This window comes from Malurus melanocephalus, unplaced genomic scaffold, assembly GCF_030028575.1.
Source record: "Malurus melanocephalus ecotype Western Australia unplaced genomic scaffold, MMel_1.1 scaffold_43, whole genome shotgun sequence".
Classification (NCBI taxonomy): Eukaryota; Metazoa; Chordata; class Aves; order Passeriformes; family Maluridae; genus Malurus; species Malurus melanocephalus.
In genome coordinates this window covers 755,337-771,257 of record NW_026623275.1, presented here as the reverse complement: position 1 = coordinate 771,257, position 15,921 = coordinate 755,337, and the positions used below count along the sequence as shown (strand labels likewise).

Below are 15,921 nucleotides of genomic sequence, written 5' to 3'. Positions count from 1 at the left end.
TTTTGCGTGTGTGTTCTGTTTTTCTTTCTCTCTTAGGCACTCAGCCACTCATTCTCCACAGAAATCTCACCAGTGCGGCTACTGTGAAAAAACCTTTCACAGGAAAGACCATCTAAAGAATCACCTTCAGACTCATGACCCTAACAAGATGGCCTTCAAGTGTGAAGAGTGTGGCAAGAAGTACAACACCAAGCTAGGCTATAAGAGACACTTGGCTCTTCACGCTGCCACCAGCGGGGACCTTACCTGCAGGGTGTGTGCCCAGGAGTTCGGCGGTACCGAGGTTCTGTTGGAGCACCTCAAAAGTCATGCAGGGAAACCAACTGGCAACATGAAGGAAAAGAAACATAAGTGTGACCACTGTGAGCGTCACTTCTACACCCGTAAAGATGTGCGGCGTCACATGGTGGTTCACACCGGCTGCAAAGACTTCCTGTGCCAGTTCTGCGCCCAGAGGTTTGGGAGGAAGGACCACTTGACGCGCCACACGAGGAAGACTCATCCGCAGGAACTGCTGAAGAGCAGGTTGCAGAATGGTGACTCCGTGGGTCTTCTTGACCAGCTCTTCTCATACAGACTGAAGGAAGATGCCAGYATGCTGTCCCCTCTTCCTGAAAGGGTCCCTGTGCAGAATGGGATCRTGAATAGTTCAGAAACAGAGGAATACAACTGTTCACATCTTCATTCCCAGCCAAGCTTACAAACTGCTCTTCCTCTCGAGTCTCCTCCTCACTTGCAAAGGATGGGCTGTGCAGACAGCCTCCCGGCTGTCCCTCCCACACCGTGTTCAGCAGCYGTCCCTAACAACCTGAACCTTCATCAGCCTAACAAATATGACCTTAGTTCTACCTCATTTGCAGCAGGATCCCTCAAGAATCTACCGATAAAAGTGGATGTTAAAGGCTACAACGTGCATCTTCTCGAGGACCTGCTGTTGCCAGAACCTCAGTCTCTCCACAAAATCAGTATGGAAGAAGCTTCCTCAGGGCCTGTAGGGGATACTAACAAGTACCCAGTGCACAAAGAGACAGAGGCAGCAGCTGAAACTGCAAGCCTGCCTTTCATGGATCTCACTCATGTGATGGGTTTCTGGCAGCTTCCACCAGGTGACAGCCAGAACACTGCTGGGGACATCACAATGGCATTTGGCTCAGAGGAACCATCACACAGGCTGAATGGCCTCGGCCAACAGCAAGGTGTTCAGCTAGCAACTGGGGGGATGGCCATAAACCCGCTGCATCATCTTCCTCGCTCCTTCCCATCCACTACAAATTCTGTAACGTTGCCTCACTTTCACCATGCCTTCAAGTAACCATCACCCTGTGTGGGATTTTTCCCTTTTTTTAAAAAAGACTGTACTTCTTACTTAAATCTGTTAGGATGGGCTTGTTTTGTTTTTGTTTTTTTTTAAGAAAAGCTGCCCAAGATGTTTTCAAAGCATGTTATGAACATGGTAGTTAAATTCAGGTTGTTAATAAACAAGAAGCTCTATTTTTCATACTATTAGTTTTTTAGCATATGACAACAGTAGAGCTAACACATTTCTCTCAGCTCCCTCTATTTTTGTTTCGTACTTTTCATGCAAACTACTAAATAACTATCTTCAATGACAGCAAAGTATCATAACAGGCACAAGAAAACKATGGCTGCTGTAACAGCAGAAATACAGTTAAGGTGAATGGGAAGAAGGGGGGAATCACAAAGAAATCATTTTAATGAGCCATAAATCACAGCAAATTTGTACACATGGCAAATGTAACATGATTTATCAGCATCCCATAGATTTCTGTTAATCATTTAATTAATGAACTTTATTAATCCTTAATTTAAGTCAGAATCATTCCAAGAGTAAATCTTRCATCCTTGTTTCACTTTCTTCAGATGAAGATCATCACAATTATGATTATGTTAAACTAGATTTTGTTTTTATGACAGGCAGTTCAGCTCTGTGCCTCTCTGGCCTTTTTCCTAGGGCTGGAAATAACAACCACTTCTGAACGGCTGTGTAAGAACTGTCTTGGACACATGCAGTTCTCAGAATGGGAAGTGAATTGTCTCAAAGATTAGAACAAAACATTAATTTTCATTTAGAGCTGGATCTGTCAAGACATCAGGCACTGCTCTCTCTCTGTCTAGTAAAGCACTTAAGCATTTGCTTAAATTTAAGCTTATGTTATCCTGTTGGGTCAACAGCTTGATTAATTTAACACTTAATAAAAATAATGCATCCTACCTAAAGGACCTTTATTCACCTTTTGTTCATAAAAATGGCCTTTGTTTAGTCTGGRAAATTATTATTAATTGTAACCATCTGAAATGTGGGCTTTCACAGGAAGCCAACCTTGGACCAGAGGGGGCTGAACCTGAGCAGGACCCCTGTGGAGCCAGGGGCAGGTCCATGGGCAGAAGGGCTGTGGTAGTGAGCTGACACTTGGCCCTGTTCAAAACCTGATTCTGAAGCTGCCTGACAAGTGTCTGCTGAAATTAGAGGGTGTGATGATGGTTGAGGCTGTTTTACTCACAGGAGTTCTGCTCAGTGGCATTGGGACTGCTGCAGTTGGACTCCAGCCTTTGCTTCATGCAGACTAGAACTACGGGGACTTCTGTTTGTTTCCTGGAGCACACTGTCCATGAACAGTTCAGCTGACAGTGTGTTGGTGTGACAGTCCTACCATCWGAGGCATGAACAAGCAGGAATTGCAAAAATCGCATTTTCGAGTAATGAGATTATTAAAAAACAGACAAACTCTTCACTATTTACTTTGTCACCTAACCCATAGTTATAAAAAATAATCATGGTTTTAGTGGATGTCACAGTTATTAATGGATTCAGTTGCAGCTAAAACAGACACAGAATTTCTGAATCTGACTAAATTCTCAAACCCCAAGAGCTACTCTTCCATTGAATCCAAAGAGAATTCATAGTACCCGTAATCATTACAAATATAACGTGAAGCAAGCATGTTCTCTTCTCCCTCATTAATCACAGGAATGTTTCCAGAGAGCTTCAAATAAAAAAAAAWAAATGATTGCTGTTTTGCTGTTACTGTGCTATGGATCATTGTAGTTGTACAATGTCATTGAATATTCTTACAAGTTGATCGGTACTTGGATTAAGGAACGGTCTTAYTGCAGTTCATGAGAGAATATGTTCTGCAGATGCAGTGCTGAGGTGTATCTTTTGTCATGAAAATGTTTGGCATAAGACAGAAAAAATGAATTTGAAGATCATTCCTGTAATGACAACAGAAAGAGTAAGAACAGGTACTGCACAGTCATGTGCAGTGAATAGTTATTTAAATTACAAATTCCAGAATAGGGAAAAGGTTGCAAACAATGTTATATGCACATTGTACAGCTAGGCTTATATTTTCATCTGGACTTGGAATGGTGTGTGTATGTATTCACTTAACTGTGGTTCTTTTTCTTTGTTTGTTTGCACAAACTGTATTCACTTGTCTTCATTCAAGTTTATGTACTTTTAAAAAACCCAAAAAAAAAACTAATCTACAACGCAAAAACTTTTGCTACAAAAAAGAAATTTGTAGCACTGCCTGATCACACACATTTTATCACTTTGGTTTGTGCTTTTATAAGAGGTGCCAGTAATTACTCTGAACTGCTTGTCCTTGTATTTAAAWGTGATGTTAAGAAGAAAACATTATTCAAACACTGAGAATGTTCTTTCAGCTGCTTTCAGCCCCTGTAGCAGGGTGCCTGGGCTCTGGGCTGCCACAGAGGTGCTGCTGCCTGATCTCAGCCTCTTCTGAAATATGGAAGGATGATAAGCATTTCTCACCAATGCATATGTAATTACAGGTTAAAGACCAAGTCTCATTCAAATAAAAATAAAATAACCAATTTTGATGCATTTAAAAATACTTGAGGTGGGATAGGCCATGGTGCAGCACAAAGAGATGGGACAGAAAGATCTGGGAGATCTTAGAATATTTTACCTCACATTCAAATAGAGATAAAAATACTCTTTTTTTCTGAACTCTGAACTCTGCTTGAAAATCTATAGAAGCAGAGCAGTATGTGGKGAATAAACAGAATTACTATAAACAAATGATTCTGTAAAGTAACAAAATTTAATAAACACTTGGTCTCATACAAAAAAAATCTATTCTTTTTATGAAAGAAGAAAAGAAGACAAACCTGCTGAAATAATGTCAAGAAGCTAAAATTATACTGCATGGAATAAAAGAATGCATCTTCTATGTAAACACAAGTAGTTCTATTGCTAACTTCATATCCTCTATCCAAAACCAAGCTCATTTCTTTTTTCTTCAGTTTTATTTACCAACTTTCCTGTTGCAACCTTCCATTTTCTTAATGAATTGCTGGTAATTTCAGAGAGTTTTTTTTCATAGGCAGTCTGAACTGGAATGGTACATTCCGTAAATTAATGATTGGTCCATCTCTTGTTAGTGGAAATTTTAAAATTCTGTTCCTCAATACYATTCCTGCCCTTATATTTTTTTGTAAGATACTAGAAATAGCTGTGAATTCCTACACTTCTATACACAGACAGAAAATAATGGGGACACACACACAACAACAAATACAGTAAAACTTGCTCTAACTTTTGAGGATTAATTTATTTGGTTGTTAAAGCAATTGTGGTAACATTGCATGGAATGGGTTTGGGGTTTTTTCCCCTCTTCTGGATTGAAAGAAAGGCTAAGCAGCACTGCTTTAATATATTTAGGCTACTGTCATGCCTCCTTTTTCAAGTTGTAGTAGTTAYAGTTGCTTCAGTGTCATCCTTTCTGTATTAATCTAATCACTATTAGCTAAAGCCTGAGCAGTTTAATGAAACTCTTTAAAATCTGGTATTTATTACTGCTGTGTTCAACTACTTTTCATCTTCATTTACTTCATGAGCATTTAATAGGTAAGAAAATTCCTTATGGATTTTACTTGAAAGCCTTAATGAAAATTATTGGGCTAAAAAGTCCCTCCCTACATGTTGCATCACTGAAAGTTTATGCTAGGTGATCCAAGGCTGACAGTGGATCAAGTGACCAAAAAAATAAGAAGGATATACCTTCACAGCATTTCTGTCATGTTAATCACTTTCTAAAAGCAATTAAAGTGTTTAATGCAAGAATGAGATTTGGGTTTAGTCTGAACTCAAAGTGCTTTGAAGAAGATGCACAGCAGACATGGCCATTTATCATGTATCAATCACTATTATTGTTTACTGGAAGATTCTATTAAACATTCACATGAAATTCCACAATGTTCACTTGTCTTGTTCAATATATCAAAGCATTAGGGAGAAGAAAAAGAAAATCACATGGTAGTGGATCTTCCTACATTTTGTTAAAACCACTGAATGAACTGGTGATAATGTCCATCCCCTGTAGGCAAACATTTAATTAAATCTTGGCAACAGATACAAATAATCTCATAACTATGAAATGGACAGCGTAATAAGATTTGTAGCCTGGAAAGAAAAAAAAMCAGTCAAACCTTAGCAAATGAATTTCAGTTTGCTTATTTTATTGGTTACTCTAGCACTTCAGGTGGAAATTGTGCTGGAAAATTCTGTTGCTTAAGATCTTCCATAATGTGTCAGAAGAAAGCGTTAACACATCCTTGCTGACCAGCCACTCTATCTTCTCTTCTGCTTCTTCTGTTTGTGGCCTAAAAACAGCAACAAGCCATATACTTGCTGTTTCTTATTACAGAAACAGCTTTTATATTTTATTCTGTTTTACGTAAGAAGATTAAACCTGTATTCTTAGGAAGGTGATGGAGCAGCTCATTCTGGAAACCACTTCTAGTCGTCTTCTTCTTCTTGTTTTTCTTCTTCTTCTTCTTCCTCTTTTTCTTCTTCTTCTTCTAGGATGAGAGCATTTATTTGCATCTCTCAAAGCCAGTTTCTCCCATCTGCTTTCTCAGCTAGAAAGTGCTTGAGCAGAACTGAAACTGATCTCTCACCTGCCCAAAGTGCTCTGTAAAGCACCTGGCAAAGCTCAGGTTTTACAGAAAGTTCAGCAGTAGTTGCCAACAGCCCAGCACMTGCAAACTCACCCAGGCCAGTCCTTTCCCTGTTCCACTGCCCCCAATTTTAGATTCCAGTGTGGATGGGTGTCCTGGGGGCCTGCTGGAAGCAATGCCTGTCCCAAGCCTCTGCGAACCGGCTGCAACGACAACCCCAGTGATACCTGGACTTAGCAGTGTCCCGAGGGAAAAGAGGTGTCAAGCCTGACAAGCCTCAGCTTTCAGAATTCAGTGGCTAAACCTGGAGAATGGTGATGGTATCAATAAATCCCTGTTGGTGGTCTGCAAGACCCTGCACGATAACCACAGGAGTTCCTGTGCTGCTAACGCAGTCCCAGGTAATCCAGGGAGTGGAGAACACCAGATGGGACCRCTGGGTGCTGTCAGCAGTTTTTCCTGTGGCTGGCAAAGTCAGGGAGGTGGCTAGAGCTGACAATGACACTGTGCATGGAACACTCCCATGCCCATTGCAGTCTTCCCCACAGCTGAAGGATGCAGCCACTGACCAGCAGCAAGCAATGGCAGCACACACAGAACCYTGCAGCAACTTCAAATGTTGAAGTCTCTGAAAGTGACTGTTTGGTGCACATTCCTTTTCATCCTGCACTCCAAGCACACTCACAAACCTCTCTCCCAGGCTCAAAATACCTTGTCAGCTACAAGGAATCATTCTTGGCCACATTCCCTGCAAGGAACTCATGTCCTGCAGTTGCRTACATTTCACAAGTTAAAATAACTTTTTAAAAATCTTCTAAACATGGACTGATTGGCGTCATCATTACCAGTAGCAATGGAAGGTTCTAGAAAACCTATTCTATGGAATCCTGCTTATAGGGAATTGTTTTAGGGAAGTGGTGGTTTTAATTTTAGGGCCAAATCAACAAGGACATTTGGAACAAACAACASCAAAAGCTTCATACTTCATCTAAATATACTTAAAGGTAAAAATGATGGAATAAATCTTAAAATTGAAGATTAATTGTTATGGAGTTCTTTATGGGCAAAAGGAACCTCAAGCCAGATTATATTTTAGGTCTATATGGATACKTCTGTCTGAGGACCTCTAAATGAGAATGCTAAATCCCTCCTGAAGACCCAAATGAAAACCTGTGTGCATACACTCCACACAACAGATGAAGATGATGACCAGGAAAGCCATTCACTATCAACAACATCCACTTGGAAATTTTTGGCCTCTCTCGTTTCTAGCAGGTGTATGGAAATGAGTTTAGGATTTCATGTCAGGACTTGCAAAAAAACCCCAAACAAAAAAAAAAAAAACCAACAAAAAAAAAACCAAACAAGCGAAAAAAACCCCCACCAACAAAAAAAGTCAAACTTTATAATTCTACATTATTCTATGAGAAAACTGGATTCCAGWGCCTAGGATCTGCTTTAAAAATGCCTTCCCCACCTCAGATACCTCGGGGATTGTTATAAGAAAATTRTGACTAAATTAGGCCTTTACCTGGTCCATGACTGTCTGTGTTACCAGCTTTTTGTACTGTCTCTAGAAATGATAGCACAGCAGGTGTTAATGTTGGAGTTTTTCTTGTAGTCAATGGGTGCTTGTCCTAGCAAAAAAGATGCACAATCATCACTCAAGGAGCTTATAGACTCGTGAAAACTCTCCAARTTACTGTTGAAGTAGTGCTAGGAATGAACAGGAGAAAGATCCACCCTCTYCCACTTGCTAGTCATTTTTCCTGTTCAAAGTGGGTGAATGAGTAATAAGATTTTTCAACCTCTTAAAAAACTCCAAAGAAACCCTCCTAAAAACCCGCAGTCTCCTAAAGAAACTGTTTACATTATTCTCTTTTCTATAGCAAAACGGGATCTCATTTCAAGAGACCGATGATTTAGCTCCACTTTTCTGATTCCCCCAGAGGGCTCTGCCGTTTGGCCTTGTGGCTAGTGACCAGGGGATAGCAAACCTTCCAACAGCAGGGAGCCCTAAAGGACAGGAAGAGCATTCTCCATGTAATGCAAATGCTCGCAGATTTCTGAATCTCTACAGATGTTACCCTGAAATACAATTGCAGAAGAGTCTGAAGAAGTTGTCTCAACTTTTTCGTACAGTCATATTCTGTCACTTTTTTATCATTAAAAGGGCTCCAGCTATGGGCAACTCCCAGATTACATTCATCATTGTGTCTTTTTATARGAATTTATCAACTTCCCTGGAATTTTAAGTCTTATATTAATGTAGGTCTTTACCCACCATGAACTACAGTTTAACAAATCTGCTTCCAGAACAAGACAAGTGTGACTGTGTTKGCTTACCAAAGCCGGTCTGGTGGAGCTTGCAGTGTGGCAGACAGCTTCTTCTTCACAAAACTCCACATCGCTCTGTTCTTCAGCCTCATCAAAACTCTCTGAGCAGCATGGACACTGAACATGGTCTGAATAAGAAAAGAACAGCTTGTGTCACAGYTTGTGCACTACAGAATTGCCCTGCTTTACTGGAGTGCTCAAGGTGCAGTTCAACGCCTGGCAGCAGATGTCCATGAGGAATTTCCACCAGTTCCCAAAGTACAAACTTATGAGAACTATGAAACTTTCCTCCAGAAAAACACTTGGGATCCTAAAATACATGCTTATGGTATTAAGCCAGCAAACCACTGCTTTCAGGAATAAATCCTGGGGATTCATAAAAGCAGATTTTATTATCTTTGTCCTATTCCTACCTGCTCCCAACCTCACAATTAACTAGTTTGAGCCAAGGTCCTGGAGAAGCATGTGAATATCCAGATCTCTGGCTGCAGAGAGTGTCTTAGCCTGGTATTAAGTGCCAGAGGACAGTGGGAAAGACACTTGCATGTGGTGTGAACAGGTGGATRATCTGCTCAGCCTGGTGGCAGAGCTTAAAGAGGAGCTGGAGAGGCTGAGGGGTATCAGGGAGTACAAAAGAGAAGCAGACTGATGGAGTGGCACCCTTCCATCCTTGAGAGAAATGCAGAGGATGGAAGATCAGCAAGAGTCTGAGGAGCTCTGCCTCTCTTGCCATGAAGGAGACCTAAAAGCAGGGATATGGAAACAGGTCCCTGCTCCGGGAAGCAGAAGAGTCCCCTCTGGTTTCCCTCTCCTTCCCAGGGTCCCTTAGGTGTGAAGCCTTGGATCTCAAGGGTCAGGCTGATGACAGTGGGTCATCCACACCCCCTCTGGGGGTCTCCCTGATCCATGCAGTCAACCAGACTGGAGCCAGGTTTCTGGGTGTGAAGCTGCACTGTGAAGAACACGCAGCAATGCTTTCTAAAATCTGTTTTAACAGTATTGCTGTCCTGATTCTGCTAAAAGCTCTGCTGCCACACTTATGGCTGGTGCAGTCCAACTCATTGCAATGAACAATCAGRGCTCAGGGTCAGCACAGTCACATTCAGCCATCACACTGCCCTTGAGGTTCTCAGACCCTTCCTCCCTGCCCAGTGCCTTTACAAAAGCAGTCYGAGTGTCCTTACCCTAATGCTAAAGCTACAGCATATTTACAAATTATTTCTCTCAGTAACAATCCATAAAAATGGCCCAAGCAGMCCCCAAAAGCCTGCTCCAGACAAGTAGTGGGGGCAAAATGGTTCTGAACACGGAGAGGGAAGGATGAGACAGGGCTCATCCTGGCTTCAGGGGCTGGCAGGGATACCTGGAACTTCAGGGGACAATAGGGAGTTTTGGGCTCTGTTTGGAGGAGGATGAGACAAAAAGGAAATCCTTCTCTCTCCCTCCCACAATCCATGTACTTTCTCACCAGACCTGTAATACAGGATATACAGTTCTGTAGTACAGGATATACATCCTCACAAGGCCACTCAGCAATTTGTCCTTCCTAAAAAGCAATTCTCCAATTCCTTTTTCCACAACTACCGCTGCTCTTGCACGACTTGGTTTCCTCCAAGAGGGAGAAGGGAAGGGAGGGTCTGCTCTTAGAGTTGGTAAAGTAAGACCAGAAAAAACAGTCATTAAAGAACTCAGCAGTGGAAATTCAGAGGAGCTTGACCCCAATCAAGGAAGGAAAATGTGTACTGCTGCTTATACTGCATCTCTGTCATCTAGGAGAGGAGAGAGGCTGGAATCATGGCAGCTGCTTTTGCTATCAGTCATGAATTCCTGCTCTGGAAGTGAGCCCAGGGTGCCCCCCCTTTTCCCTTCTGCATTCTGCCTTCCTAACACAGGCAGGACTCCACTGAGACCCTTTCCAAGATTGCTCCCATGTTTTACARATCACACTATCATGAGATAGTGTCTGTATATGCATCCCTTTGGATCTGTATCTTTTAACACAGAGGGCTCTGTGCAGGTGTTAGCAGTAAACCAGACCTGTGTTTTTCTAAATGCCTTTCCCTSTCTGCAAGGCTGGGTGGAGAAGGGGCAGTGGGAGAGCCACCCGTGGGAGTGGGGAAGCCTGAGTACACTGCAGTTGTTCTGAATGGAAAGAGGATGTATTTCACCCTCTGACAGTACAGCTATCCTGACTCTCCTCCTCAAGTCCTCATATCAGACCCCAAACTTGCTTCCTTCAAGTTTAAAATGTATGGTTAGTTTTCTGTTCTTCCCTACTGCCTCTGCCTTGCATTCCTACTCAATTCAGGCCAAAAAATGAAGCTGAAAATTAGAGCCTATGGAGGGAATTAATGTTCACATTCTGTTGTTCCAGGGCTGCAAAACTGAAGCCCATCTGTGGAAAATAAGATGTCACTGCCTCACCGAAGATCAATACAAGAACAGCAAGAAGACAAAGTGGACCCCAAATCTGGATTGGTGCTTGGTGGGGGAGAAGGTGGAAGAGGGTGGCCCTCCTTCACAGCTTTTATAGCCTGCTTGGCTGATTGAATTGTATTAAGAAAATACTCCTAATTCTGCTTCCAGTTAGATTTCTTCCCTCACTGTTTTCTGAAATGGAAATAAGAGAAGGCATAAACTATACTTCCCTCTTGTAAAGGGCAGAAATATCCTAGAGCAAGGGATTTCCTTTCTGAGGGAAAGAAAAAATGTTACAAACAACACGAGTTTGCTTCTTTTTGAAAGGCACAGAAAAGCTGATTCAGCCCTTCACATCTATTGACAACAGTGGCAGAAGGATAAAAAAACAATGCACTCCAAAAACCACCGTGGTAATGTGTTTAAAGACCTAAGAGCACTTAGGAAGGATTAGAAAAGATACTATGACTAACACCTTCCCTTCTCCACTTCTCACTTTCTTTTTACTCGAAACCCTTGTATACTTCTGTTTCTTTTCACAACTGATTTTAAAGGACATTTTACAACAGCAGTGTTGTATCAAATCAGTAGCAAATTGGTATCTCTGGATGMAATAATATACATGCATGTCCATGTGCATTCACCTCCTTCCCTGCAAAATTACTTCTTCCATTAAGAACTTAAGTATCTTTTTCTCCATCTCTGTAAACAAGTTCAGCTCAAACACATTTGTAAGCCCTTCAGTAAAAAGACAGTGAGTCTCTGCAACTTCATCTGCGAAAGGTCAGCTCTCAGGTTCTTCTTTGGGCCCTCATGCACYATCTTGGGTAATGCTCTTTTTCAAATTTAGATGAAGAGAAAGCTCTTAGAGATTCACATTGTYTTTAAAATACATATTTGAACATTTGCTAGAAAAGCAAAGATGCTTATGTGCCCAGGGCAGCCATGACATTACTGATTTGAAATATTCCCAAACACTAGCAGCACTGGGAGAGAGAGGAAAGAATTTGGCACCCAGTCAAGCACATATGTGAGTCTCATCCACAACATCCAGGCTTTGTCCTTGGAGGAAACAATAGTGTTAATGGATGAAAGACTTCATCTGGACATAATACACACACTTCAGTTTTAACTGTACCTTTTGCAGGGTCTTCTTCTTCACAGGGGTGGTTTCTGTTGCCTGTAGTCTCTGTTTCAAGTTGCTGAAGGACTTGCTCTTCCCCTTGAAGGCTTTCCTGACATATTGGATCAGCTTGGATGCGAAGAAAATCAGTTGTTTATGGGTCAGARTTATGCTTTGTTAATGATGATTTCTTACCCAGGCTTTAAAATTACTTCTATTCAGGAGCAGGGAGCTGCAGCAGTATTTATTTTGAGTTCATTTTAACTCCTGAAGGACTTTATCAAAACTTGAAAAAGCAGTTCAACACAAATAAGAAATAGAAGCAATTTCCAGTTTATTCTGCTCAGGGACGTGGTGGAGGCCAGTCCAAATAACGATGTGCAGAGAAGAACACACTGGGTCTGTGAACAGGAGCTGTCCTGTTGGACTCCCCCTGACACACCTATTTTTTTTTCTTTCTTGGTTAAGAGGGAGAACAGTCTGATCCTGTTCAAGGAAAACTAGGGAGAGCACCTGCATCCAGAAACACAAGGTAATTTTAGATAGATAAGGGATCCAGTGCCAAATTTGTGGAAGAGCCATGCCTCACAACAAACGAGGTTTTAAGGTTCAGAAGTGTCTCAGATTTTAGCACCACTCTCCCTCTTCTGCAACAGGATGGGCAATCCTCTTTGTGAGAAGCACCATGGAACTGARGACCAAACTACAGCCTCTCTGCTGCACTGTGAGTTGTGTGAGTCCCTCCACAGCTGGTAAATTAAATGTTTCTGTCTTACTTTGCTTACTCCCCCTTTCTAGTTTTCAGTTATTCTCTTGATCTTCTCATTAATTTCTCATGCTATGCTGTCCACTTTCTTTCCACAGGAATTAAGTAGATGCCTAAGCAAGGCAATTTGGTTGCAGCTCAGCTGGATTAAACAYACCTCATTCTATTAAACCCTGCATCTCTAAATCCTCATTTCTCTTTGAACATTCTACTCACATGTTTCAGGTCCTTCCTTTCTGTTTCTTTGACAGCAAGCTTGAGAGGAATATTCCTCAGCAGTGCAGAAGAGCAGCAGATACCTGTGTCTTGCTCACTGAGGAGCACACCAGGCCTGCATCATCAGGGCACAGAGAGCCATTGTTGGATTTGTATCTCACACGAGTCACAGGGACACAAAACATCTCACCTCTCTCAAAACACAGATCTCTCTCTTCTCAAACTACTTTGCTGGATAAAACCATTGTGCTCTCATGTATCTTGAGACATGAAACACTAATCCAAGTACTTGCACCTTTGTATTGGTTCTTACAGTCACTCAGATTCCAATGTGTTCTTTTTTTGTTTTGTTTTGGGTTTTTTTTTCCCCTTGCCAAATCAGTTTTTAGCACTGTTTTGGGGCTGATCTGATCTACCAAAGGGACAAAGGCTCAGTAACACAAACTGAGGAGCAGAGATATATGTGCAGAGCCCCACCCCTTGCAGAAAATCCCTGCAGTTGGGTTGTGCCAGGCACACTGTGCAGCCACCCATTCAGTTTGTAATCCAGTGATCAGGGAGGTCAAGGGGAATCTTTTCATTCATTTCAGCAGACTTTGGAACAGAGCCTGGTGCCCACATTATGCTGTCAAAGGGACTACTTATCAGATGGTTTATTAGTCTATTTTTCTCCAAGAAGAGTGAAATAACAAATTCAGCCTAAAACCCTGGAACAAAAAAGGAAGCTGCATGTTAGTAATTTATGCCTCACCAAGAGAAAATACATGATTTAAAATTCAGTGTATAGTAAACATGGTTTTGGACAAGCAGGTAAATTAAGATAGTKCAAGACTGAAGATGAATTCAGAGTATTTCTGTGCACATTCATTAATTCTTTAATCAAGTTCACTAATGAAAGCAGTCACTAGATAATTTGCTGTTTCAAACATGTTCAACTCCTCTGCTAGCACTCACCTCCTCCTTCCCTGGTGCTCATTAGCCATTTCAGCAAAATGCATTGACGTTACCATTAAAAAGTTCTTTTTTACCAGAACATCTCATGCAAAATGTTTTCCCCAGGTTGTAGAAGGGGCYAGACCTTGACTTCAGGCAGCTGTGCAAAGCACAAACCATGCAAGAGTCTTGGTTACACAGTACAGGATATCTTGACTGTGGCACTGGGCACTTGGACAGGGCCCATGCTGGAACAGCATTTCACTCTCAGAAACGGACATCTCCATAAAATCACAGAATATCCTGACTGGAAAGGACTCAAGGATTATCAAATCCARCTCTCCAGCTGCATGTCAGGGTTCCCTTTTGCAGAACTCCCTCCTTATTTATCCTGTTCCAACAAAGCACAAGCTCTCCTTGGCTGTGACAGGCAGCATTGTTTTCCACATGACTGCTTAGGTATGTGCTTTCACACTGACGTCACAGTTGGCYGAGGAGATGGTGGAACAATACTGAAGTTCATCCCTGCTGACCTGCACCCAGATTTATTCTGTTTGGAAGTCAGCAGGAGCTAGTGATACCCAGTAATGGCTCAGGTAGAAAGTGTCATGTGAAGWGTGACATCATCTTCATTAAGATGGAATGTTTCCATGATATGCTAAACAGCATTCCACAAGGATCTTCCTCTGTAGACATCGAATTTTTTGAGATTTGGTTTTAAATCACTGTTTTTGGGAAAGAACAGGTGTTAAAGCTACATGGAAAGTAGTTTCAGGCCCTTCTAACTCCAAAGGCAGTCACACACTCATTTCAGAGCAGGRACATGACTTGTATTAAACAAAAATAGCCATTAAGAAAAATTGAAAATGAGAGTCCTTTTCATTTGACTTGTAGCCTACAGAGGTATTTCTCCAAATTAACCTCTGTAAGGACTTCTCATTCAAGTGTTTGTTGCTAAAACAGAAGAAATCATTGTCTTGCTAAGCAGATGAGTGACTGCTTTTGTTTCTTACCTTTTCCTTGGGATTTTACCACACCCCAAAGCACAGTGTTACTAGTGTTTCACTGATAAGAAGTGCAGAGGAACTAAGCTATCTTGTAATCTTTYTGACTCTTCCTATTGCCTTTGTTTAAATGTCTTTCCTCTTCTGTTTCCAAGTAACAGCTGTTTCTGTCCTTATTCTGGACTATACTCTTCAAGTGTCTTCCTCTGCCTCCCCCCTCTCTTTATTCTGTTCCCATTCCCTCAAGGGTTTTTTTTTTGTTTTTATTTCGGTATAAGCACAGTATCACTGAATCAGTGATGAGAATCTAGCAAAGAACAAGTGCACTGTCCTTAGTAAAAGACTCTCCTTTGTGGTAAACCATAAAATCATATTCCACCCCAAAGCACTGAACAGCATCTGTTACTTACTTGTTCTATTTAACTCATTTCCTGGTGTTAGACTCATCTCAACAAAATTCCTTCTCACATTTTCTTTTCGGTGGTGTTGTCAAGAGTCAGGAGTACTGGGTGGTCRGTATTCAAGTCACCACAGAATCAGTGATTACACAATTAGCAATTATGACACAGGCAGACTGTGCTTAAGCTTTTGAAACACATGAAAACTAATACAGGTATTAACTAAAAAACTCTGCAGCTTTTTCTAATCTTACAGATTATTTCTATTGATTCTGTTAACAGACAATTTTACAAAATCTAGATATGTATACTATATTGATACTTCCGTTTTCTGAGCAGTGATCAAGACTTGTTGATTCAAATGCCTCTTTATTCCTTTCTCCAAAATCATGTTACTTTACTAATTAAAATACATTAGAAAAGCCATCTTTCAATAAAAACAAGTACATTGAATTGTTTCTGTACATTAAAAGGCTTCATCTGTGCCTGTTAGCTTTCCTTCATCGAGTATTCACAAAATTATTGAAGGAATGCTGAAGATGCTTTGAATTCAACAGTAGTCAAGCCACTCCACTGATGTGTTTACCTTACACTAAAAATGTAAAGGCAGAAGATTGCTCAGTCTGTAACCCAAAGATCTAAACCTGAGGATTTTTTATGAATACAGAAGGACTCAGGACTGACTACTAATCCTATTAATTTCATTTACATGTTATGGACTGGTCACTATCAAAATAATTCCTGTTCACAGTACACACATTTAACTTCACCCCAAAC

General features: G+C 41.2%; 1 protein-coding gene and 1 long non-coding RNA gene across 2 annotated transcripts in view; one reads left to right on the top strand and one right to left on the bottom strand.

Annotated features, from left to right (window-relative positions):
* The window catches only part of PLAGL1 (PLAG1 like zinc finger 1), a 28,502-nt gene extending 25,476 nt beyond the window's left edge, over window positions 1-3,026 (top strand). Inside the window, exon 7 of the mRNA XM_057364834.1 lies at window positions 37-3,026. Within this exon, the coding sequence (XP_057220817.1) occupies window positions 37-1,312 (1,276 nt within the window). The 3' untranslated portion in view covers window positions 1,313-3,026. The remainder of the gene's footprint in view (window positions 1-36) is intronic.
* A 4,368-nt stretch (window positions 3,027-7,394) lies between these two features.
* On the bottom strand, window positions 7,395-12,237 carry LOC130572838 (uncharacterized). Its single transcript, XR_008965265.1, has 3 exons — window positions 11,843-12,237; window positions 8,296-8,414; window positions 7,395-7,586 (listed from the first exon to the last, which is right to left on the bottom strand). It is a non-coding gene; the product is annotated as an uncharacterized LOC130572838 (long non-coding RNA).
* Window positions 12,238-15,921: the final 3,684 nt, after the last annotated feature.